This window comes from Plasmodium malariae (genome assembly GCF_900090045.1).
Source record: "Plasmodium malariae genome assembly, chromosome: 11".
NCBI lineage: Eukaryota > Apicomplexa > Aconoidasida > Haemosporida > Plasmodiidae > Plasmodium > Plasmodium malariae.
This window is the reverse complement of record NC_041785.1, coordinates 2,025,418-2,051,685: the sequence shown is the minus strand read 5'-3', so window position 1 is coordinate 2,051,685 and position 26,268 is coordinate 2,025,418. Positions and strand designations below refer to the sequence as shown.

At 30.4% G+C, this 26,268-nt stretch overlaps 4 protein-coding genes across 4 annotated transcripts; 1 reads left to right on the top strand and 3 right to left on the bottom strand.

The window, feature by feature from the left end:
* Positions 1-395: 395 nt before the first annotated feature.
* PmUG01_11051200 (lsm12, putative) lies at positions 396-1,544 on the top strand (the record flags this gene model as incomplete). Its single annotated transcript, XM_029006181.1, has 3 exons — positions 396-757; positions 1,137-1,266; positions 1,500-1,544. 3 exons carry the CDS (start codon positions 396-398, stop codon positions 1,542-1,544), a joined length of 537 nt encoding a protein of 178 aa, XP_028862696.1.
* A 510-nt stretch (positions 1,545-2,054) lies between these two features.
* On the bottom strand, positions 2,055-2,600 carry PmUG01_11051100 (conserved Plasmodium protein, unknown function; the record flags this gene model as incomplete). The annotated part of the gene is made up of 3 exons (XM_029006180.1): positions 2,055-2,173; positions 2,310-2,367; positions 2,511-2,600. The coding sequence occupies 3 exons, from the start codon at positions 2,598-2,600 to the stop codon at positions 2,055-2,057; spliced, it is 267 nt and encodes an 88-aa protein (XP_028862695.1).
* Positions 2,601-3,929: 1,329 nt separating this feature from the next.
* On the bottom strand, positions 3,930-5,645 carry EIF3L (eukaryotic translation initiation factor 3 subunit L, putative; the record flags this gene model as incomplete). Its single annotated transcript, XM_029006179.1, has 1 exon — positions 3,930-5,645. One exon carries the CDS (start codon positions 5,643-5,645, stop codon positions 3,930-3,932), a length of 1,716 nt encoding a protein of 571 aa, XP_028862694.1.
* A 1,523-nt stretch (positions 5,646-7,168) lies between these two features.
* LRR6 (leucine-rich repeat protein, putative) lies at positions 7,169-24,292 on the bottom strand (the record flags this gene model as incomplete). Its single annotated transcript, XM_029006178.1, has 9 exons — positions 7,169-7,270; positions 7,591-7,895; positions 8,065-8,128; positions 8,306-8,459; positions 8,606-8,697; positions 8,837-8,909; positions 9,007-9,053; positions 9,200-18,456; positions 18,637-24,292. The coding sequence occupies 9 exons, from the start codon at positions 24,290-24,292 to the stop codon at positions 7,169-7,171; spliced, it is 15,750 nt and encodes a 5,249-aa protein (XP_028862693.1).
* Positions 24,293-26,268: the final 1,976 nt, after the last annotated feature.

The window sequence follows — 26,268 nt, the reverse complement described above, 5'->3', positions numbered from 1 at the left end:
TTTTGCACACAAGTATATGACACATTTATAATCTTAATGTAATATAATTAATACTTTTATGCAACTGGGTACGTTGTTACCTTAGCTTTTTTTTTTTTATATTTACATGTAGAAATTTGAAAATATAAATATATGAACATATGAACTTATATATATATATGTATGTATAAATACAACAAGTGCAATGTGCGCATTCGCAGTACCTGAACACAAGACCTTTTTGAAATGTTATTTTCACAATTTAAGAATTCTAAATTCAAATGAAAATAAACAAAAACAGCCAATTTGCAAAACTGTAATATATTTATGAACAGTTTATAATATTGTACTATGGTTAAGAGCAACCATCTTATAAAAATCATAAAATATATATGAACAGTTCATAAGATTGTACTATGGTCAAAAATAGCTTTGATCCATCCTTGTATTTTGGTCATACAATAATTATAAAAACCTGTGATGGTCATACATTTGAGGGAGAATTATATTGCTATGATCCTTGTTCAGATTTCATTATTATAAAAGAAGATAATAAAAATGGCACAGCAAATTTTTATATAATTAGGACAAATATAATTGTAGATATTGAATCAAAAAGAAGATTAAAAAATTCATATACCACTTTACCCACAATTGATAAAAGTGTTGTTGAAAAAATTGAAAGAAAGGCTTTAGACAACTTTGAAAAAAACAAGTCTCGCATTGGTATTGGGGTAACACAGGAAGCTCAAGAGTTATTCGATTTTATATGGAAAACGTAAGATCAACAAAAAAAAAAAAAAAAAAAAAAGAAATATTTTTCACAAGGGATGTGAATTATAATGTACCTATTATTTACATTTACTGAACATGTTACTTTTTTAGAGGACAATTTTTTATAGTTTAATGTTTATTCAAATTACTCGGAATAAAAAAAAAAAAATTTAATCATTTATATTATTATTTGTATAATTATTTATATAAGCATTTATGCAATAGTTTATGTAATCAGTTTTGTAAAAAGTGTAACATAAAACTAAATATCCCATTTTGCTTTTTTACGTATTTACACACATGCTTTCATATGTATATACATGCATATATATATATATATATATATATATATATATATATATATATTTGGTGCTTTTTAATAGGCACCCAGATTGCGTTTGGAATAATAAAGATATATTAGTTTTAAATGGGGAGGTTAGGATCAAACCTCCATATAGTCCAGATAACTGTATAGCAAAAAATGAAAAATTAAAAGAAAGATTTGCGATAGTGGTAATTAACAATAAAGAAATATTTATTATAAATTTTTACATGTAATTTATAACGTGAAACGATGTTTTGGACAGCATGATAGTAACGTATTTGAATTATATTTGGAATTGTGTGTGTATTGTGGAGATGTTGCTTCATTATTTTATTATTTTATTTTATATTATCATATTTTATGTTGTGTTATTTTGTGTTATGTCATTTTATCTTATTTTATTTTCCTACTTTCTTTGCAGATATCCAAGTTCCGCCAAAAAAAAAATATGTCCATTAAGGTATAAAGTAATTCAGAAGTACGCGTGGCTATTGTTATTGAATTAAGAAAAGCACGCATTAGTTTTATATAAACCTTCTGTAATATGTTTAACATTTTGATGAGCTGTTTATTCTATTATATTCCATTTTATTTTATTATATTATATTACAATTTATTATATTATTTTATGCCATATTTTATTTTTTTATGTACGTTCTGCACGCGTACATATATTCCTTATATATGTACGTACATACACTAAGTAAAACTAAAAAGAAAAATATTCTTATTTTTTTTGGTGAATTTTTTATCGTTCCATTGGAATCTATCGAATAATTTATGAAACTGTTTATATATGTGTACATATATTTATATGCTGTTATATATGTATACACATAATTCAAAACGAACTTATGTTTATTTTTTATTTTTCCTTTTTTATATAAGAACATCCTTTTTTTGAAAATTTCACTGGGATCAAAATAATCATTTATCTGAAGTATCAGATTAAGCAAACCTAATATAAGATTAGTCATTAATTTTGTGAACCTTTCTTCTGCCCATCCTTCGTTTTATGTTCGTTTTTCATTTTCATATCATTAAACCTTGCTTCTTCTTGCTCTGGACCTTCTTTTTCATTAGTTGAGGGTGTAGCTAAAAAAAAAAAAAATGTTAAAGGGAAGGAGGAATGTTGTAGTATTTAAATTTCGAACTGAAGTGTCAAATATGTACTTGTTCAATATTTTAAATTTTTTGAACTTGTTTAACGCTTTTGCTTTTCTTATCTTACGCATAGTTAATTTCAAGTAAAGCGCAAATAGAATGAAGGGAACAAAAACAATGGCCCACTAAAATTTTACTTCCATTTTAAAATACAAAAAATTGGAATGTAATAAAGAAGTGTTTTTTTTTATTAATATTAAATTTGGTTATATGGGACTAATGTATGAGAAAATATTTTATGAACATCTTTTTCTTTATTTAATTTAACCTGAACCCATCCCTTTCTTAAATGACTGGCAAAATAAATCCAGAAATCTGGCTTAGGCGGGGGATGAGAAATGAAACCTATTTCACTCATCTTTTAAGAAAAAAAAGGAAAAAGGAATAGGTCCAACGAAAAACTCGATTAACGCTACCCTTGTTGTGTATATATATTTTGTTTACGTATGTACATGTATGTACGACATAGATATACAAGCACATATGTACGCACGCACACACGTACACATGTACACATGTACCCACGTACCCACGTACACACGTACACACGCGATGTAAATATTTTATTTACGCATTCGTGAAGCTCATACGGAGGGTGCTCTTATTCTTATAATGAACAATCGTCCAGAAGGTTGTGTAACAAGAAGGTCAAAAATATAAGAACATTATATTCATAGTATGATAACAGTATGCAGACATTATGCGCATAAAATTTTTGGGATTTATTTTAAAGCGCAAAATTTAACTTTAAAATTGCATTTTACGTTTACTGGAACGCGATTATATAAATGTATTTATATATAATGTAAAAAGAAAAAATAATATTTCGGAATGATGATATATATACTATATATGTACAATTAAAAGATTGTTCAGAAATTCTGAAACATTTACTCGTAAGATTTAATTAATTATTTTTGGGGAAAAACAAAAATGTTCTGATCTGTTCAGGTAAAAAAACAAAAACTATTTTAAATATAAAACAAAGATATTTTTAAAAAATTGTACCCTTTCTCGAAAAATTGCATATTCTTTTATATATTTTTTTTATTTTTTCACGTAAAATTTTAAATGCAAAAAAAAAAAAAAAGAAAAAGAAAAAAAAAACATGTTCTAGTAAATTATATGTGTAAACACATTATCTTCCAAGCATGACTATAGGTGAGAACAATTTTTTGGCACACAGAAATGTACGTATATGGGTAGTTATGTACTAAAGTTACTACTCGTGCAAATTCGCTTATGTTCAAGCTATTGTTTTATTTCATTTCTGCAGTGAAGGCAATTCACGATTTACATTTTACAGGGAGCGAAAAATAAATTAAATGGATAAAATAAATGGATAAAATAAATGGATAAAATAAATGGATAAAATAAATGGATAAAATAAATGGATAAAATAAATGGATAAAATAAATGGATAAAATAAATGAATAAAATAAATGAATAAAATAAATGAATAAAATAAATGAATAAAATAAATGAATAAATAAAATAAATGAACGAATATAATAAAATTAAGGGGAATGGTAAATTTGTCCTTATATATGTATATATTTACATACATACATACATACACACATACATACACACATACATACACACATACATACACACATACATACACATAAATGTATGCACATACATGGGACAATCTTCGGTCTAGTGGTTCGGGTCTCTCCTTGGGTTACTGCTTAACCGAAACTTGTGGATTGTTGTGCTTGTCCCTATTTTTGTTTTTGTTTTTTCGTTTGAAGTTTTCATATTTGGTTTTGTAAATATGACCTGTGCCAGTTCCTTGCAAAACATTCGAAAGATTTTTGCACATATTTATTTGATGAACAAAATAATCAATGAATATTTTTTGCTGTGTCCTCGTTTTGATATTTAAAATATCCAGGTCAATATAAAAATCAAAAGCGTTTCCAAAAACGGAGGTAACCATTTCACCAGTATATAAAGGGCCTTCTTTCCATATCAATTGTTTACTATGATTTTTTACACACATAATGTCTGAACAAACATTTTCTTCATCTTCTTTTTTATAATTCATTAAATCAGCTAGTTTGGTGAGTTGAATATTATGATATAATTTGGCATAAGAAATAAAATGAAAAGTTTTTTTTTGATAGGTAACATCTTTTAAAAATATACAAAGTTGTCTTAAAGTTGGATCCGAATTATAAGTTTGATTTTGAACATTCTCAAAATTTGCTAATAATTGAAAACTAATATTTGATAATGGGTCAATAAATTTGGGTGCTACTCGATAAAACAAATCAGCATATGTTTGTTCATTAGCTGACTGTAAGGCATAAAATTTGCTTGAATAATTTTCTTTTATATTCTGAAGTATGGTTTCATCTAATCTACAACTTGACAAGGAATGACATATAATAACTATCAAATACATTTTATCAATTAGTTTATGTATAACATTCTGCTGATACCTCTGATGATTTGAAAAATGTATTTTTTGTTTTGATAAATATATTAATATTTGTGATAAAATTTTAATACTATCATTATATCTTTTTAACATCATATAACAAAATGCAATATTGTAAAAAATACTAATATGACATAATGTAACTTTCCAATATAAAGATTTATGATTTAATTCAATATTTGAAATAATCTTTAAAGCACTATAATAATCACCCATTAGTACATATACCTTTAATAAAATACAGCAAGAAAAATATGCAAACTGATACTTACTTGTTAATTCTTCATTATTCACATTAAAAACATTATTAACAAAAATACTTTTTTCTTCTTCTGGTAATGTGGCAAATTCTCCTTTTAACAATAAACTGTGTAATACCTCTAACACTATACTGCTTTCAAAAACTTCACAATTTTGTACTAAAAAATTTATTCCTTCTATATTATTTTCTACGTCTTTTAATAGATCCACTTTTATATGACACATGGACTGATACTGATATACGTATTCAGATAAAAATTCATATATCCACACATTTGGCATAACTAACACGTTATCATTTGTATCACCTGACATGTCAGTACATATACTCGAGATAAAATTTAATAAACATTTATAATTATCCCATGCATTCTTTCGATCTTCTAAATTTACATCATTTATTATAAACACGTGACGATAATATAATTCCTCATAGAGCGAATGAATTAAATTGTGAAACCTGTTTTTCTGCTTGTAAAAGTTATCAACCAATTTTATTGAAGGCCATCGAGTGTTCTTGAAATATATATCTGATATGGTATAAAAATCTGTGTCAAATAATTTTTTTATTGCATCAGCATTTCGGTGATATACAAAATCGTGCAAGTTAATTAAAAACGTTTCTACTTCTTCTTCAAAACTCACAGGTTTATCTTCCCCCACGTTGTTTTCTACTTCAAGTTGGTCAACCATTGTAGAAAAATGCTACACATGTATATATGTATACGTGTTTATATGTATACGTGTATAAATGTATATTTATATATGCGTATATTTATATATATGTATACATATATTTACATTTATGTATATAATAACGCGCAATGTAGTATTGGATACGCGGATATTTTTTCTTTTTTTTCTGAAATATTTGCCTGACTACGCAAGGAAAAAAAAAAAATGGAAAACTAAAGAAATGATATATCAATAAATTAGCTAACCAAAAAATGATAAAATTGCTTGGGGATGAATGAACTGTTCGTAAATACGTAAAATGTAAATCTGCAGTAGTTCGTTTAAAACAATTAAGAATAAATGTATATAAAAATAAGCAAGACCACCATACATATGCACATATATATATATATATACATAAAAGTATGCATTTGTAAACATTTAAATATACGTATTATTATACGTGTATGCGTATGACAGGGCTACCAAAACTTTATTTGCGATGACTTTTTCTATGTTAAATAAAGATAAAATTAATTTTATGCAATACGCATTTTGTTATTTATGTACAGCGTAAAAAGCGAAACGTGTCAACGATGAAAAAAAATAAAATAAATAAAAATAATTCTACAGTAAGGATGGAATTAAGGATAATAAAAAATGTACCTATATAAATAATACCTATGTATGTACTCATGTTATACCTTATTGCATATGCTTTTAATTATGCGTACTTTTTCAGGCAAAAAGGAGAGTATATAAATTTGCTTCTTCGTTTGGCATTATTTTGTTATGCTTTATTTTGATTTGTTTAATTTAATATTCCATTTTTTTTCCCTCTCCGGTTAATCGAATTTACAAATAATATGGCACCATAAGCAAACACTAAAATTTTGTCATAGTATTGCGCAAAATTAACTTCAAAAATTTTAAATTACATATGCTAAATTTATTTTGGGGGAATAATGATGTAATTTTATAAACTAAAAACTACAGTTCTTTTTTAAATTATTATGTATATATATAGATATTTTTTTTTTTAAGCTGAACTAAAATATTTAAAAAAATTTTTTGTTTTTCTGAAAATTTATCATGTTTGAGAAATAATAAGCAAATTTGTGAAATTGTGAAATTGTGAAATTGCCAAATCGAAATACAACATATAAAAGTGCGCCTGTCCGTTTTTTTTTTTTTTTTGTCACATCGAAATGTAGCAAATAAAAATGTCTCTTATTATTTTTTTTTCATGTAACTAAAATTATCCTTTAAAGTGAACTACATTTATACAACGTGTATATTTCACCTCCCCAAAAAAAAAAAGGCAGAAAACGATAAAAATAGAAGATACAAAAATTTTATATATGTTTATTTTCATTATTGAACTAAAAATTAATTCACAGAAATAAAGTTCATAAACTTCTTTTTTCTTATTCAAAAAATTTTTATTTTAATTTTAATTTTTGAAACGTAAAATTATCACGTTCGAGGAGTGCCTTCTGTTTGTAGGTATATGTTCAGCATGCGTTTTCACTGAAATAAAATTAGGAAAATTTTCTCATAAGTTCTTTGACCTTCTCATTTTTATTTGTTTGTATATACTTCATATCCATTATGTACTTGAACTTTAGTTCTTCGTAATTTTTCTTCAAAAAAGGGAAATTATAGGGGTATATACAAGCGCATTTTTATATAGGTATTCGCATGTCTGTGTGCATGTATATATATATATGTGTTTCCATGCATGTACATATATATATGTGTTTCCATGCATGTACACATATATATGTATTTATGTATGTATGATACATGAAAGGGCAAAAACTAAAATTAAAGAGGTGTAACTCCTACATTAAAGTTCATGTCATTTTGTTTATTTTATTTCGTTTTGATTATTTTATTTCATTTTGTTTATTTTATTTTATTTTATTTTATTTCATTTCATTTCATTTTTTTTTTAAATTACTTTTAATATATTATGGTTCGTTATAAGTTTTGTATGTTTGTCTGCCACGACAACCCAATTGGTTGCCTCATCAGCCCAAGACTGCAACTGGGACTCTAAGTTCTCAATTTTAATGTTCTTATCATTTATAATTTTTTCTTTTTCTGTTAATAATGAATGTACTCTTATTTGTTCATCATGTAACTTATCTACCATTATCTCGTAATTTTTGTCACGGATTTCATATACATTTGTATCCAAATAATTTTTTAATTTTTCTTGTAGACCTTTTATTTCTTCCTTATATCGTTGTATACTTTTCGCATCTTCATCTTACGAAAAAAAAAAAAAAAAAAAATTATTTAAAAAGAATAACAAAATATACAAGATTGAATAGACGAAAAAGTAAACTATTACTGCATTCAAAAGTGTATATATACACACACTTACTCAAGCGCGCAATTATGTATATAAAAATGTTTTCAAATTTTATACCTTTATCATTTAATAATTCCAGTAGTTGTTCTCTTTCCTTCTGAAACAAATTTTCTTTTTCATTCTAATATAAAAAAAAAAAAAAAAAACAGTCAAATAAAATTCACATCCTTAACAATGCATAATTTTTATTTTTTCTAGCTAAACAGAGCTACACATAAACAAACACGCACTCACACATATATATATATATATATATATATATATATGTATGCACAATGAATGATTATGTATATGTAACCATCATTCGGCAGTTTCGCATTTCCAGGTCCTTTATTAAATCATTCTTCTTTGATAACTCCATTAGCAAATTCTTTGATTTATTTTTATTTTCAATAATGCTACTTTTCATGTCAGCAACGCTTTTCGTTATTTTCGCTAAATTATTATTTAAGCTGGGGAGGTAAAATAAAAATGCACACAGAGAAATTAAAAAGTGGAAAGATTTTTTTTCACCTAATATATCGCATGTAACCATCAAATATATACCAATGTACATATGTACATATATATATACGCTTGTGTATGTATGCATAGGTACCTTAGGATAATTTCATTTTTCTTCAGAAGTTCTTTATGATATTTGTTTTTTTTCTTGACTATTTCTTCTACATTTTTCAGTAAATCCGATTCCTGCATACGTTGTAAATAAAAAATTGGTAGCTATTCTAATTTTGTCTACATAAATGCACTTTCACCCACATACATATACGTTCTTACATATATATATATATATATATATATATGTACCCTAGATTTTCTCGCATTTTACCTTATTCTGTGCGACCATTTGAATTTCTATTTTCTTTTCCTTTTTAATGTACACATCAGCTAAGTTTTCTATCCTATAATGATGGGAAAAGACAAGAACAAAACAGAACAAAAAAACGTAAAATTAGTTATATAATTGTATATATCTCTATGTTTTCTTCTTTTGATTACATTTTCGTTATAATATGATTTTCTCCAAAGACATCAAAGAATACGTTCTAAGAAAAAGAAAAAGGAAATGAAGTAATTTTTATTACTAAAGATAGTACATTGCATATGAAAAAAGTCATGGAATTTGTGTCTTTATAATGTACATATAATATATGTGTATGCACGCATATGTACGTGCATGTAAAAGTATTACATATAGGTGCTCCATCGTATTTTCAGTGAACTTGTTGTACATCTCAACATCATCCTTTGGTATGTCCATTTTAATATGTTCCAATGACTTAAACTTGTCTTTAAAATTTTGATACATTTTAGAATTTTTCTTTTCCTCATTGTAATTTATCTCTAATTTCTTTAATTTTTTTTTGTATTTTTTTTTATTTTCATATAATAATTTTATTTTACTTTCTAATCTTTTTTTTTCCTTCATTAAAATATTACTATATTGTTTTTCTTCTCCTAATTTAAGACAAACATCTTTTAAATAAAGAGCCAATTTATGGCTTAAATCAGCATCTTTTGTGTTAGACGTTTGTAGCTCATTCAGCTTATTTAAAAGTTCTGTACTATTTATTGACTCCTTATTTTCATGTCGTAACTCGCACGTTTTATCTCTCTTACGGTTTTTTCCGCTCTTATAATTTATTTCACTTTTGTTGCTACGTTCACTCTTATCGCTTCCTTCACTCTTATCGCTTCCTTCACTCTTATCGCTTCCTTCACTCTTATAGCTTCCTTCACTCTTATCGCTTCCTTCACTCTTATCGCTTCCTTCACTCTTATCGCTTCCTTCACTCTTATCGCTTCCTTCACTCTTATCGCTTCCTTCACCCTTGTCACTTCCTTCACCCTTGTCACTTCCTTCACCCTTATCATTTCTTTCACCCTTATCATTTCTTTCACTACTATCACTTTTTTCACTACTATCACTTCTTTCACTCTTATCATTTCTTTCACTACTATCACTTCTTTCACTCTTATCATTTCTTTCATTACTATCACTTCTTTCACTCGTATCATTTCTTTCACTACTATCAGTTCTTTTACTCTTATCATTTCTTTCACTCATATCATTTCTTTCACTCGTATCATTTCTTTCACTACTATCACTTCTTTCACTCTTATCGTTTCTTTCACTACTATCACTTCTTTCACTCTTGATGCTTCTTTCTTTTCCTCCACTCTTGTCGCTTCCTTCCCCTGTTCCACTATCAGTGCTCCTCACTAAGTGTGCCCTATTCGGGTTTCCTTTTCCACCGTTTGCTAACTTACTTTCGTTAGTTGATGTATCTCGACAGTTCAAACTTTCAATGTATACATTTTTTGCTTCATTATTATTTTGTATATGGACAGGATAAGCGTATATATTAATTTCCCTTGTAATACCTAATTCATCAACATTATGTATATTAGAAAAATCATTATAAAAATAATCTTTTCCGTAAATTTTATGAGTTATAATGTTATGTTTATTTTTCCCCCTTTCAGTTACATCTGTAGATTCAGATTTAACAGATGGTGAATAATAATTTTGTAATTTCCTATGTCTTGAATTATAACCATCTGAGTCATTAACCTTATTATTTTCAAGAAATTTTTTCTTTCCACTTTCATTTTTATATAGATTAATTTTTAATAAATTCATAAGCGTTTCTATCTCTTTTCTTTTAACATTACTACAGTTTGATACGTATTCTCTGTATTCATTTTTGTGTGCTACTTTCTCATTATGTTTTCCCTTAAAGCAGTATGCTGCCTTTACATTAGTTGTCTCCTTCGCATAGTACGATTCCTTCACTTTATATGCCTCCTTCGAATTGTGTGCTTCCTTCATATCATATGTTCCTTTCATGTCATATGCCTCCTTTTTGCTGTGTTTTGGTTTCATATGATATGTTCCTTTCATGCCATATGCCTCCTTTTTGCTGTGTTTTGCTTTAATAGTATGTGCTTCCTTCATATCATATGCTTCCTTTATGCTTTGTGCTGCCTTTACGATGTATGCTTCCTTCACCTTTAGTTCCCCTTTCATAGGATGTGCTTCCTTTGTATTGTGTATTTCCTTCATATTATACACTGCCTTTATACTTTGTTCTTTCTTCATATTATGTGCTTCTTTCACGTTGTTCGCTTCTTTTACATTTTGCAGTTCTTTTACACTGTGTACTTCCTTCAAAGTTTGCGTTTTCTTTACACCAAATGTTTCTTTCTCATTATATGATGTCTTTATGCTGTGTGCGATTTTTACCTTATGTTTATACTTCTCAGTGGGTTCTTTCACATCGTACAATTCCTTTACGTTGTGTACTCTCTTCACATTATATACTTCCTTTACATTGTGTGTTTCCTTTACGTTATGTACTTCTTTCGAAGTGGGTACCTCCGTTACATTGCGTTTTTCCTTCATATTGTATTCATCCCTTATATTATTTGCATCCTTCATATTGTGTATTGCCTTTATGTTTTGTACTGACTTCACATTATTTGTCTCCTTCATATCATACGATTCCTTTATGGTGTGCATTCCCTTTACGTTTTGTGTTTCTCTCACATTATGCGCTTCTTTCACATTATGCGCTTCTTTCACATTATGCGCTTCTCTCACATTATGCGCTTCTTTCACATTATGTGCTTCTTTCACATTATGCGCTTCTTTCACATTATGCGCTTCTTTCATATTATGCGCTTCTTTCATATTAAGCGCTTCTTTCATATTATTCGCTTCTTTCATATTATGCGCTTCTTTCATATTAAGCGCTTCTTTCATATTATGCGCTTCTTTCACATTATGCGCTTCTTTCACATTATGCGCTTCTTTCACATTATGCGCTTCTTTCATATTATGCGCTTCTCTTACATTGTATGCTTCCTTTATACTGGGTACTTCCTTTATGATGTGTGATACCTTTACCTTATGTGTTTCCATCATATTGGATGCTGCCTTTATATTATGTTCTCTCTTTAAACCATGTGCTTCTTTTACATATCGTAATGCTCTTGTGTTATACATTTCTTTTATACTCTGTGGAACCTTTACGTTATGCGTTCCCATCAAATTGTATGTCTCTTTTATATTGTTTGCTACCTTCACGCTGTTCGTTTCTTTCACAACGGTTGAATCCATTTTTCCCCCCCATTTCCTGACAAAAATTCCACGTTTCACATAACTGCTCCGCTCATTTTCCCTCTTTTTATTCATCTCTTCGTGCTCTTTCTTATCTTCTTTTTCATTTTCCTTATCATTCCTGCTAAGTGAATTATAATTGGGGAATACTTTTTTTATAACTTCGTTTTTCTTGAAAGTCATGTTACGTTTTTTGCTTGAAATTTCGTTTTTCCAATTAAACCTTGTGTTGTTATCATTGTGCATATTTCTTCTTGTGATTTGCTCTGTTAATTGTTTAATAATACGCGGGTGTATATCGTGGCACTTATTATGTTGAAGGTTTTTCTCTTCTTCTTCTTCTTCGCATTCCTCTTCCTCTTCCTCCTCTTCCTCCTCTTCTTCCTTTTCTTCTACATCTTCCTTTACTTCTTTTTTCTCTTCCTCCTCTTCTTCCTCTTCCTCTTCCTCCTCTTCCTCTTCTTCCTTTTCTTCTACGTCTTCCTTTACTTCTTTTTTCTCTTCTTCCTCTTCTTCCTCTTCTTCCTCTACTTCTATTTCTTCCTTTATCTCTTCTTCTGCCTCTACTTCTATTTCTTCCTTTACTTCCTCTTCCTCTTCCTCTTCCTCTTCCTCCTCTTCTTCCTTTTCTTCTACATCTTCCTTTACTTCTTTTTTCTCTTCCTCCCCTTCTTCCTCTTCCTCTTCCTCCTCTTCTTCCTTTTCTTCTACATCTTCCTTTACTTCCTTTACTTCCTCTTCCTCCTCTTCTTCCTTTTCTTCTACATCTTCCTTTACTTCTTTTTTCTCTTCCTCCCCTTCTTCCTCTTCCTCTTCCTCCTCTTCTTCCTTTTCTTCTACATCTTCCTTTACTTCCTTTTCCTCTTCTTCCTCCTCTTCCTCCATTTCCTTTACTTCTACTTTTCCCCCCACTTCTTCCCGTCCATCGTCGTAGAGCCAGCACCCTTGCTTGTCTTTCCTCTCCCTAATGGAATCACCACTCATCTCAACCGTGTCACTATCAAAGACATCACTATCAATTGAAGAAAAATTTGTTAGATTGGATTTTTCTGAATCTATATCCTTAGTTAATAGTTCTTCAAGTACACTACTTGTTTTTTTTTTATCTTTAAAAATAGATGAAAAGGAACAGATCGTTTCATTTTCTTCCATGTTCATATCATTTCTGCTACTTCTGCTGCTTCTCTTGCTGCTTCGTAAATCGCTGTTCGGTTGTGTCGTCGTAGCATTGCTATAGTTACTATTACCACTGCTACAACTTTTGTAGTATTTATTACAACTACCACTGCTACAACTTTTGTAGTATTTATTACGATTACCACTGCTACAACTTTTGTAGTATTTATTACGATTACCACTGCTATAACTTTTGTAATATTTATTATTATTACTGCTATTATTGTAATTAATATTATTTTTATTATCACGTTCATTCATTTCCTTTCGTTTACTATTTTCCCTTGCAAAGGAACCACAACGTAATTTATCTGACGAGGAATTTTCATGATTTTCCTTATCATCCACCACTTCCTCTTCATCGCCTCCTGCTTCTTCCACTTTTCCCTCCTTTATGCACATTCCCTTTACATTAACTTGATAAAAAGAGTTGTGGCTGTAAAACTCTTTCGCCTTATCCACCTCTTCTTCTTTTGGCTCTTCAAATTGTTTGATCGTAAGACCCTTCATTTCTTTTAGTCCATGGAATTTGCTCTCCACGTTTTTATCATTATAATAATCCATTGTAGCTTCGAATCTTTTTACTTTATCTAAGTAACCAATTTGTACTATTTTCAAGTTATTAATTTTGCTAGAATCATCTATAGTATCGCCTCTAACCTGTTCATTAATTTTATCATAACAATTTTTAGAGAACATATTGCCATTCAAATTTTTATAAAGCGATAATAATTTGGACGATTTTCTTGTTACGTTTTGTTTTATATTTTCTATTAATTTTTCAATATGTTCCTTCTTCTCTTCAAGAGGATGAGAACATTTTTTGTCATTCAAAATGGTGTTATAACTTTCCAAATTTTCTTCATCTCTTTTTAGATCGTTTCCATTTCCCTTCAAATTGTTTCTATATCCCTTTAAAATACTACTGTCTCTTTTCAGAATTTCCCTTTCCGTTTTGTTTTCCTTACCCTCGGACAAATAAATTGGCTTCTTCAAATGTAATTGATGAGTATATTCACATGTGTTGCTATCTGCTTCTTTCTTATTCTTTAGTTGCTCATTTATATAGAGATATGAGTTTGTTTGATCTAACTGATTAGAGTCGTTAGTTGTTCTAATTTTTTCTATGAATGGTATGTGCTTGATTTCATTTTCTTTTCGTCTCTGCAATTCGTCTTTGGGTATTTCAATTTTTTGCGGTAAACCTATTTTTATATTGCGTTCTTCCTGTTTATCTCCTCCTTTAAAGTACACATTTAACCTTTTCATTTCTTTTTTTTGCTCTTGATTCCTTTGTAATTCATCATATGCCTTTATTTCATCATCAAGCTTTTGTCTTACGTATTTCATTAATTTCATTTTTCCGTTCCTTTCTGCTTCTACGTTTATGTAACTTTTTTCTGATTCCACTTCTTTGTCACTTTCTTTATATTCTATTTCTATGCCCTTCTCTTCAGATTCTATTTCTATGCCCTTCTCTTCATATTCTGTTTCTATGCCCTTTTCTTCAGATTCCACTTCTATACTCTTATCTTCATCTGATTGCACTTTTAGGATATTATGTTCTTCTAATTTTACGTGCATATCTTCCTCTTCAGATTCCATTTCTATACTCTTCTCTTCTTCTGATTCTACTTCTACGCTCTTATCTTCTTCAGATTCCACTTCTACGCTATTATCTTCATCTGATTGCACTTCTAGGATATTATGTTCTTCTAATTTTACGTGCATATCTTCCTCTTTTGATTCTTCTTCTACGTCCTTCTCTTCTGATTCTATTTCTATGCCCCTCTCTTCAGATTCCAATTCTATACTCTTCTCTTCTTCTGATTCTACTTCTACGCTCTTATCTTCTTCAGATTCTACTTCTACGCTCTTATCTTCTTCAGATTCCACTTCTATACTCTTCTCTTCTTCTGATTCTACTTCTATGCTCTTATCTTCAAATTCTACTTCTACGCTCTTATCTTCTTCAGATTCCACTTCTATACTCTTTTCTTCTTCAGATTCTACTTCTACGCTCTTATCTTCTTCAGATTCCACTTCTACGCTCTTATCTTCTTCAGATTCCACTTCTATACTCTTTTCTTCTTCTGATTCTACTTCTATGCTCTTATCTTCATCTGATTGCACTTCTAGGATATTATGTTCTTCTAATTTTATGTGCATATCTTCCTCTTTTGATTCTTCTTCTACGTCCTTCTCTTCTGATTCTATTTCTATGCCCCTCTCTTCAGATTCCAATTCTATACTCTTCTCTTCTTCTGATTCTACTTCTACGCTCTTATCTTCTTCAGATTCTACTTCTACGCTCTTATCTTCTTCAGATTCCACTTCTACGCTCTTATCTTCTTCAGATTCCACTTCTACGCTCTTATCTTCATCTGATTGCACTTTTAGGATATTATGTTCTTCTAATTTTACGTGCATATCTTCCTCTTTTGATTCTTCTTCTACGTCCTTCTCTTCTGATTCTATTTCTATGCCCTTCTCTTCAGATTCCATTTCTATATTCTTCTCTTCTTCTGATTCTACTTCTACGCTCTTATCTTCAAATTCTACTTCTACGCTCTTATCTTCTTCAGATTCCACTTCTATACTCTTTTCTTCTTCTGATTCTACTTCTATGCTCTTATCTTCATCTGATTGTACTTCTAGGATATTATGTTCTTCTAATTTTACGTGCATATCTTCCTCTTCAGATTCCACTTCTATACTGTTCTCTTCTTCTGATTCTACTTCTACGCTCTTATCTTCATCTGATTGCACTTCTAGGATATTATGTTCTTCTAATTTTACGTGCATATCTTCCTCTTCAGATTCCACTTCTATACTGTTCTCTTCTTCTGATTCTACTTCTACGCTCTTATCTTCATCTGATTGCACTTCTAGGATATTATGTTCTAATTTTACGTGTATATCTTCCTCTTTTGATTCTTCTTCTACGTCCTTCTCTTCTGATTCTATTTCTATGCCCCTCTCTTCAGATTCCACTTCTATACTCTTCTCTTCTTCTGATTCTACTTCTACGCTCTTATTTTCTTCAGATTCTACTTCTACGCTCTTATCTTCTTCAGATTCCACTTCTATACTCTTCTCTTCTTCTAATCTGACATCCACGTCCTTCTCTTCTGATTCTATTTCTGTGATCTTCTCATCTGATTGCACGTTTATGTATTCATCTTCTGACTCTACATCTTTGCCCTCCTCTGCTTCGGATTCTGTTTCTATACTCTTCTCTTTTTCCGATTCTGTGTCTTTATCATTTTCTATTTCGGATCCAACTTCTATGTCCTTCTCTTCTTCTGATTTTATGTTAATGAACTTTTCATCTTCTGATACTATGTACATGATCTCCTCTTTTTCTGATTCTTTGTCTTTGTCATTTTCCATTTCTATTTCTAATTCCATGCTCATGTCTTCATCTTCTTCTCTCTCCACGTCTTTATTCTTTTCTATTTCTGATTCTATGTCTATACTCTTTTCTTCTTCTGATTCAACTCCTATGTCTTCATCTTCTTCTCTCTCCACGTCTTTATTCTTTTCTATTTCTGATTCTATGTCTATACTCTTTTCTTCTTCTGATTCAACTCCTATGTTTTCATCTTCTTCTCTCTCCACGTCTTTATTCTTTTCTATTTCTGATTCTATGTCTATACTCTTTTCTTCTTCTGATTCTACTTCTATGTCATCTTCTTCTAACTGTGCAACTTTGCTCCTTTCTTCTTCTGATTCTATATCTACGTGATTTTCATCATTTGATTCTGCGTACATGCTAATCTCTTTTTCTGACTCTGCGTCTTTGCCATTTTCTATTTCTAACTCCATGTTTACCTTTTCTTCTTTTTTTGATTTTACTTCTTTGTTTCTTTGTTCTTCCGATTCTTTAACTATGCCCTTCTTATCTTTCGTTTCTATGTACATGAACTTCTCTTTTTCTGATTCCACATTCATGTCTTCTTCTTCTAACTCTAATTCTAATTCTATGTTCTTTTCTATTTCCGATTCTGCTTGCACGTCTTCATCATCCTCTGCCACCATAATTTTACACCTTTCCATTTCTGACTCTATATTTATGCTCTTTGCTCGTTCTGATTGTGTACCTGAATATTTTTCTTTTTTTGATTCTAGTTCTATGCCTTTTTCTATTTCTGATTCTATATATATACTCTGTTCTACTTCTGACTGTGCTTCTATGCTGCTTTCTTCTTCTGATTCTATATCTATGTGCTTCGCACCTTTCGATTTTATGTACATGATCTTCTCTTTTTCTAACTGTGCATCTTTATCATTTTCCATTGTTAATTCTATGTTAATATCTTCTTCTTCTGACTCTATTTCTATACTATTTTCTTCTGATTCCATTCCTATGTGCTTCTCTTCTTTTGATTCTATATATAAGTAATTCTCATCTTTTGATTCTATATACACAATGTTTTCTTTTTCTAATTCAATATCCTCTTCTAATTCTGATTTCATATTCGTATCCTGTTCTGTTTCTAATTTCATTTGCATGCCTTCTTCTTCTGATTCTACTTCTATTATTTGCTCATCTTCTAACTGTGCATCCTTGTTCTTTTTCATATCTAATTCCACTTCCATGTCTTCTTCTTCTGATTCCAGGACTTTGTCCTTTTCTATTTCTGATTCCATATATATGCTGTTTTCTTGTTTTGACTGTGTATCTATACCTTTTTCTTCTTTTAATTCTACTTCTATGCCTTTTTCTATTTCTGATTCTATATATATACGTTTTTCTTCTGATTCAACGTCTACTTCGCTTTCTTCTTCTGCTTCTACGTTTATTTTACTTTCTTCTTCTGATTCAACGTCTATTTTGCTTTCTTCTTCTGATTCTACGTCTATTTTGCTTTCTTCTTCTGATTCTACGTCTATTTTGCTTTCTTCTTCTGATTCTACGTCTATTTTGCTTTCTTCTTCTGATTCTACGTCTATTTTGCTTTCTTCTTCCGATTCTACGTCTATTCTGCTTTCTTCTTCTGCTTCTACGTCTATTTTGCTTTCTTCTTTTGATTCTACTTCTATTTTGCTTTCTTCTTCCGATTCTACGTCTATTCTGCTTTCTTCTTCTGCTTCTACGTCTATTTTGCTTTCTTCTTTTGATTCTACTTCTATTTTACTTTCTTCTTCTGATTCAACGTCTATTTTCTTCTTCTTCTACGTCTATTTTGCTTTCTTCTTCTGATTCTACGTCTATTTTGCTTTCTTCTTCTGATTCTACGTCTATTTGCTTCTTCTTCCGATTCTACGTCTATTCTGCTTTCTTCTTCCGATTCTACGTCTATTCTGCTTTCTTCTTCTGATTCAACGTCTATTTTGCTTTCTTCTTCTACGTCTATTTTGCTCTTCTTCTGCTTCTACGTCTATTTTGCTTTCTTCTTCTGATTCTACGTCTATTTTGCTTTCTTCTTCTGATTCTACGTCTATTTTGCTTTCTTCTTCCGATTCTACGTCTATTCTGATTTCTTCTTCTGCTTCTACGTCTATTCTGCTTTCTTCTTCTGATTCAACGTCTATTTTGCTTTCTTCTTCTGATTCTACGTCTATTTTGCTTTCTTCTTCCGATTCTACGTCTATTCTGCTTTCTTCTTCTGCTTCTACGTCTATTCTGCTTTCTTCTTCTGATTCAACGTCTATTTTGCTTTCTTCTTCTGATTCTACGTAAATGATATTCTCTTTTTCTGATTCTTCTACAATTTCTTCATCTTCTAAATCTACTTCTTTGTCCTTTTCTATTTCTGATTCTATATCTATATTATTTTCTTCTTCTAATTGTGTTTCTATATTCTTTTCTTCTGGTAATTCTATATCTATTCTCTTTTCATTTTTTGGTTCTACGTACATGCTAATCCTTTTTTGTGATACTGAGTCTCTGTCATTTTCTACTGTTAATTCCATGCCCATATTTTCTTCTTTTTCTGACTCTACTTCTATGCTACTTTGTACTTCCGACTCTACTTCTATGCTACCTCCTTCTGATTCTGTATCAATGTGTTTCTCACCTTTTGATTCTACGTCCATGCTAATCTGTTTTTCTAGCTGTACTTCTTTGCCATTTGCTTTTTCTAATTCCATTTCCATGAATTCTTCTTCGGACTCCACATCTTCGTGCTTTTCCATTTTTGATTCTATATCTATGCGCTTTTCATCATTTGACTTTGAGTACATACTAATCTCTTTTTCGGATTCTGCTTCTTTGTCATTTCTTATAGTTAATTCCATGTCCATGTTTTCTTCTTTTTCTAATTTTACTTTAACGCTCCTTACTTCTGATTCTGTGTCTATGAGGTTCTCATGTTTTGATTCTACGTACATGATCTTTCCTTTTTCTGATTGCACTTTCATCTCTTGTTCTTCTTCCGATTCTACTTCTACAATTTCTTCATCTTCTAACTCAACATCTTTCTCCTTTTTTATTCGTGACTGCACTTTCATATTTTCTTCTTTTGATTCTTCTTCTATATCTTTTCCTATTTCTAATTTTGTATATATACTCCTTTCTACTTCTGAATGTACTTCTTTGCTCCTTTCTTCTTCTGATTCTATATCTACGTGTTTTTCATCTTTTGGTTCTATGTACATGCTAGTGTCTTTTTCTGATTCTGTGTCTTTGTCATTTTCTATTGTCAATTTCATTTCCATTTCTTCATCTATCTCTGATTCTATATCTATAAGCTTCTCATCTTTAGATTCTACGTACATGAACTTTTCTTTTTCTGATTCCAAGTCCATGTCTACTTCTGATTGTACTTCAATGAGACTTTCTTCTGATTGTACTTCTATGAGACTTTCTTCTGATTGTACTTCTATGAGACTTTCTTCTGATTGTACTTCTATGAGACTTTCTTCTGATTGTACTTCTATGAGACTTTCTTCTGATTGTACTTCTATGAGACTTTCTTCTGATTGTACTTCTATGAAACTTTCTTCTGATATCATTTTCATGTCTCCATCATCTTCTGATTCCAGTACTTTACCGTTTTCCATTTCTGACTGTATATCTATGCTCTTTTCTTCTGATTGTGTACCTACACTCTTTTCTTCTTCTGATTTTACTCCTATAAGCTTCTCATAATTCGATTCTACGTATATGCTAATCTCTTTTACTAACTCTACACTCTTGCCCATTTCTATTTCGGATGCTACTTCTTTTTCTTTTTCTTCTTCTTCTTCTGATTCCACAAATTTATATTTATTTATTTCTAATTTCACTTCTATGTCTTCTTCTTGTGACTCCACGTCTTCGTCCTTTTCTATATCTTCTTCAGACTCTATATATATACTCTTTTCTTCTTTTGATTGTGTACCTATACTACTTTCTTCTTCTGATTCTATATTTATGCTTTTTTCTCGTTCTGATTGTGTACCTGTATATTTTTCTTTTTTTAACTCTAGTTCTATGCCTTTTTCTATTTCTGATTCTATATATATACTCTTTTCTACTTCTGACTGTACGTCTATACTCCTTTCTTCTTCTGACTCTATATCTATGTTATTTTCACCTTTTGGTTCTATGTACATGTTAATCTCTTTTTCTGGCTCTATATCTTTTTCATTTTCCATCTCAGATTCCATTTCCATATCTTCTTCTTCTTCTGACTCTATATCTATGTTATTTTCACCTTTTGGTTCTATGTACATGTTAATCTCTTTTTCTGGCTCTATATCTTTTTCATTTTTCATCTCAGATTCCATTTCCATATCTTCTTCTTCTTCTGACACTACTTCTATGATTTGTTCATCTTCTGATTCTTCATCTTTGTTCTTTTCTATTTCTGATTCTTCTTCCATGTCTTCAACTTCTTCAGTTTCAACATTTTTACACTTTTCCATTCCTGTTTTCACTTCCATATCTTCTTCTTCTTCTGATACTACTTCTATGATTTGTTCACCTTCTGATTCTACATCTTTGTTCTTTTCTATTTCTGATTCTGCTTTCATGTCTTCAACTTCTTCAGTCTCAACATTTTTACACTTGTCCATTCCCGTTTTCATTTCCATATCTTCTTCTTCTGACACTACTTCTATGATTTGTATACCTTCTAATTCTGCGTCTTTTTCCTTTTCTATTTCTGATTCTATTTCTATGTCTTTTTCTTCTTCTTTTGATTCTATTTCTATACTGCTGTCTTCTTCTGATTCTGTATCTAAGTGCTTTTTATCTTTTGATTCTACGTATATGCTAATCTCTTTTACTAACTCTACGTCTTTTTCCTTTTCCATTTCTGATTCCACTTCTATAATATTCTCCTCTTCTGATTCTATATCTTTGCTCTTCTCCTGTTCCAATTTTACTTCTAGGGTTTCTTCATCATCTGACTCCACGTACATGTTATCCGTTGCTTCAGATACTACTTCTGTATTCTTTTCTTCTTCTGACTCCACGGTCATGTTCTCCTGTTCATATTCTACTTCTATGGTTTCCTGATCTTCTGACTCTACTGTTATGCCCTCTTCTGATTCTACTACTATGTCTTCCTCTTCTGATTCGATATATATGTTTTCCCCTTCTGATTCTACTACTATGTCTTCCTCTTCTGACTCGATACCCACATCTTGCTCTTCTGATCCTACTACTATGTCTTCCTCTTCTGATTCGATATATATGTTTTCCCCTTCTGATTCTACTACTATGTCTTCCTCTTCTGACTCGATACCCACATCTTGCTCTTCTGATCCTACTACTATGTCTTCCTCTTCTGATTCGATATATATGTTTTCCCCTTCTGATTCTACTACTATGTCTTCCTCTTCTGACTCGATACCCACATCTTGCTCTTCTGATCCTACTACTATGTCTTCCTCTTCTGATTCGACATACATGTTTTCCCCTTCTGATTCTACTACTATGTCATCCTCTTCTGACTCTACGTATCTGCTCCTTTCCTTTTCTGTATCTACATCTTTGCTCTCCTCTCCTAATTCTACTTCTATGATTTGCTCATTATCTAACTCTACATCTATATCCTTTCCTGTTTCTGATTCTAACTGTATACCTTTTTCTTCGTCCAATTGCATAACCATGCTATCATCATATTCTGCTCCCTCTTCGCATTTTAATTCTATGTATATATCCTCTTCTTCCGATGATATACTTGATGATTCTTCATTCTCTTCTACTGTTTTTATGTCTATAACCTCTTCATATCTTTCGGTTTCTACTTCTCTGCAAGTCTCTAGTTCTTTCCTATATAATACCCTTCCCTTTAGTTGTATACTGTTCTGCACCGTACACTGTGCTTCTGGCTTATGTTGTGTTCCTGACTCATGAAGTTCTTCTGGCATAAGTTCTGATTCATCCTTAATTTCAGTGATATACAATTCTGGGTATTCATTTCGTATGTCATAATATAATAAGTTTACATCTTCTAAAATTTCATCATAAGTATAATTTTCATATATTTGGTTTCTATCATAGTTAGGACAGTTACTCTGAAGGAGGTACTTCTTTGTAGAAGCAAAGCTGAGGTTACCTGTGGTTTCATCGATAACTGCATTACTTACTGTGTCGACAAGTGGATTGGCACATACGTCTGTGTTTACGCCTGCATCTACACTCGAGTCTACACCTGCATCTATATCATCTTCTGCACCCGCTTCCATATCAGTAATCAGCTTGCATTTCGTGTTAATACTTTTTAGGGCATTATATACGCTCATAAATAGGTACTTGGGTCTAATAACATTTTGATTTCCTTGTAAGAATAAATTTTGTAGACTGTTAAAATTTTTATACTTTTTCAAAATATGTATAAAGTAAGAATAAGAAGTAGTATTTTTTTTTTTAAATTTCTTTTCATGATATTTCTTTAACCAGTTTTTATTATCAAGAATATAAAAAAGTTGTACAGGATGATTAATTAGATTTGATCTAAGGTCTAAAATTTTTAAATTTTTAAAAACACTTAGTCCTTTTAAATTTGTTAGTCTGTTTCCTCTTAGATGTAATGTTTCTAACGAGTTAAAAAATAGAATCATTACATCCTGTTCTGTTTTATTTGCGATGTAATTTTTTATGTATCCGTCATCTGAATACTTCTCGTGTTTCATGCTCCTGCTTCCGCTCCTACTTCTGTTTCTACTACTGCTTCCGCTCCTACTTCTGTTTCTACTACTGCTTCTTCTCCTACTCCCATTTCTACTCCCACTTATGCTCCCACTTCTACTCCCACTTCTACTCCCACTTCTACTCCCACCTCTGCTCCTACTTCTCTTGTTCATAATGTGAAGATACATTTCAAACGTTTTAAGCTTTTTAATATTATTGTAACTCACATCCAAATAACTTAGTCTATTTAGGGGAAGATTTCTGTTCGTATAAAAACGTTTCTCATTCAATATATTTTTATTAAAGGTTTCGTAAAAGATGCTGTTCGAGCTGCTCTCTTGGATGTATTGACTCTTTTTCCTCTTCGCGTTCTTTGCCTGTCTGCGCTGTATTCTTCCTTTACTTCGGTATAGCTTATCACTGTACATTTCATCAGTGTACAGCTTATTGTTGTTCAGATCTTCATAGTTGTACGACTCATTATCACTGTATGACTCATCATCGTCATACAACTTATCATCATATGATTCATCCTCACCATCTTCTATATCATAGTCCTCTTCTCCTTCCTTAAAGTTGAACTTCTTGCCTTTTTTTCCCTCCTTTCCCTTTTTTCTAATTTTCTTTTTTCTAATTCCCTTGAAGCATATATCTGTCAGGTTGTTATGATCGGCAATTATTTTTTCGGTGGATGAAGGAATATAGTCATCATCTAATGACGTTAACTCATTGTTTGATATGTTCAACACTCTAAGATTTTCGAAATGCCTTAATCCTTTTATCGATTTAACATAATTGTTTGACACATCTAAATATGTTATGCTCGTGTAGTCAGCATCTAGCTCGATCAGTTTTTCTAGGATTATATCAGAGTCTTCTAGACTTTTTAGGTTACAGTTAGATAGGTCTAGCAGCATATTATGTATAAGCGTAGGGAGAAAAAGATATATAGGGATAGATATACAGATAGAAAATAGAAAGATAGATAGATAGATAGAGGGAGGGAGGGAGAGAGTGGAGGCAGTATAAATCGATGAAGCGTAAACGAAATTGAAAAAATTAGCACATAAAGAGCACTGCTAAGTTTTTATAATGCCCCAAAGTAAAGTGAGCGGTGAGCGGACAGCAGTACACAGTATGCGATAGTGACAAAGACAACTATTCTAACGCCGATCGTGCAATAAGAAAAGACATTAGAATGTATCAGTTATGCTACTTTTAAGAAATAGCAATACGTGTTCGGACAATGGGTAAATATATTAAGACGTGCGTATTAATCAGTACATGCGTACATGAATATATGAATACATGAACATATTAACACAATTGTGTGTATATGTGTATAGCTTTGCATATCAAGGGCTGCTACACCATATGAACTGCATTCCTGCCGTTTGGACTCAAATTTAAAACGTAAAATAGAACTTGTTCATTTTACTATTTTTACAAATATTAAAAAAAAAAAAAAAAATTCTTATTTTAAAGAAGCACTTTTGCCAACACATTCATGGGCAATAACTTTTAAGAAATTATTGTATTTTTTACATGTGTTGCAAAGACAGTGTTTCATTTATTTTGCTTATTTTGTATCTTTCGTATCTTTTGCATATTTTGCTAATTTTGCGTATTTTGCTAATTTTGCGTATTTTGCTAATTTTGCATATTTTACTAATTTTGCATATTTTACTAATTTTGCATATTTTGCTAATTTTGCATATTTTGCTAAATTTTGCATATTTCTCATACTTGGCGTATTTTTACATCTTATCTTCTTGTTACCTTTTTGACAATTATTTTTTAATTTGTTCACAAACATTGCGAGTATTACAAATGCTAATAAAAAAATGCTTAAAAATGTTAACGTACCCCTAGGTACGCGCATACGTATGTGTGTACAGAAAAATCCTTGACAGCGAAAATCTACTATTAGTTTTACTGCTTGTATGCGTGTGCGTATAACACTACATTCATTTATTTTTTTTACCATTCGCTTAAATCAGATATAAAGGCTACATGGCACAAATAAAAAAAAAAAAAAAATGAAGAAAAAATGAAGAAAAAATGAAGAAACAATGAAGAAAAAATGAAGAAACAATGAAGAAAAAATGAAGAAACAATGAAGAAAAAATGAAGAAAAAATGAAGAAAAAATGAAGAAAAAATAAAAAAAAAGAAAAAAAATATAGCAAAAAAAAATAAGTAAAAAAAACAATAAAACTGTGCTAAGAGTAGGATAAAATAGTACGAAATTTGACAAGATAAAACAGAACGATATAAAATAATATGAAAGAATCAACTACCATTCGAATTCAAATCAAACAGTTGTGTTCTCTTTTAGGCCAATTTTTATGTATAAGCGGTTACCAAAAATATTTAGCCAATCTGAGCATGTAATTATCCCAGCAAGCACATAAAAAAAAAAAAAAAAAAAAAAAAAATGAGGAAAATAGTACATTTAACGAAAGAACGCTATGAGGCAGTCAAAATAAAAGAACTATGCCTTAAGTATGTATAAACCAAATTGCTGTAATTTTTTTTTTTTTTATTTTATTTGAAATGAATATACTTCTTCATGAAGTGCTTATATGGATATACACATATGCATATACGCATATACATGTATTTATGTATGTGTCTACAGGTGAATGTGAATATATATGAATGGGTATAAGTGAGCGAGACTCAGCAGGGCAACAGGTTAAAATGCAACCGCCGCAGATATACATTGAGCAGAAGATACATAAGGAGAAAAGAGAAGAATAATATAATTCTATAATTTCTTACCTATTATAAAAAATTATGAAATTATGTTCTTATATTTTTTCTCAGTCAAAATGTGGAACATATTTTTATGTAGTAACTATATTTCGGATAAGTATCTCTAGTTATGCCTC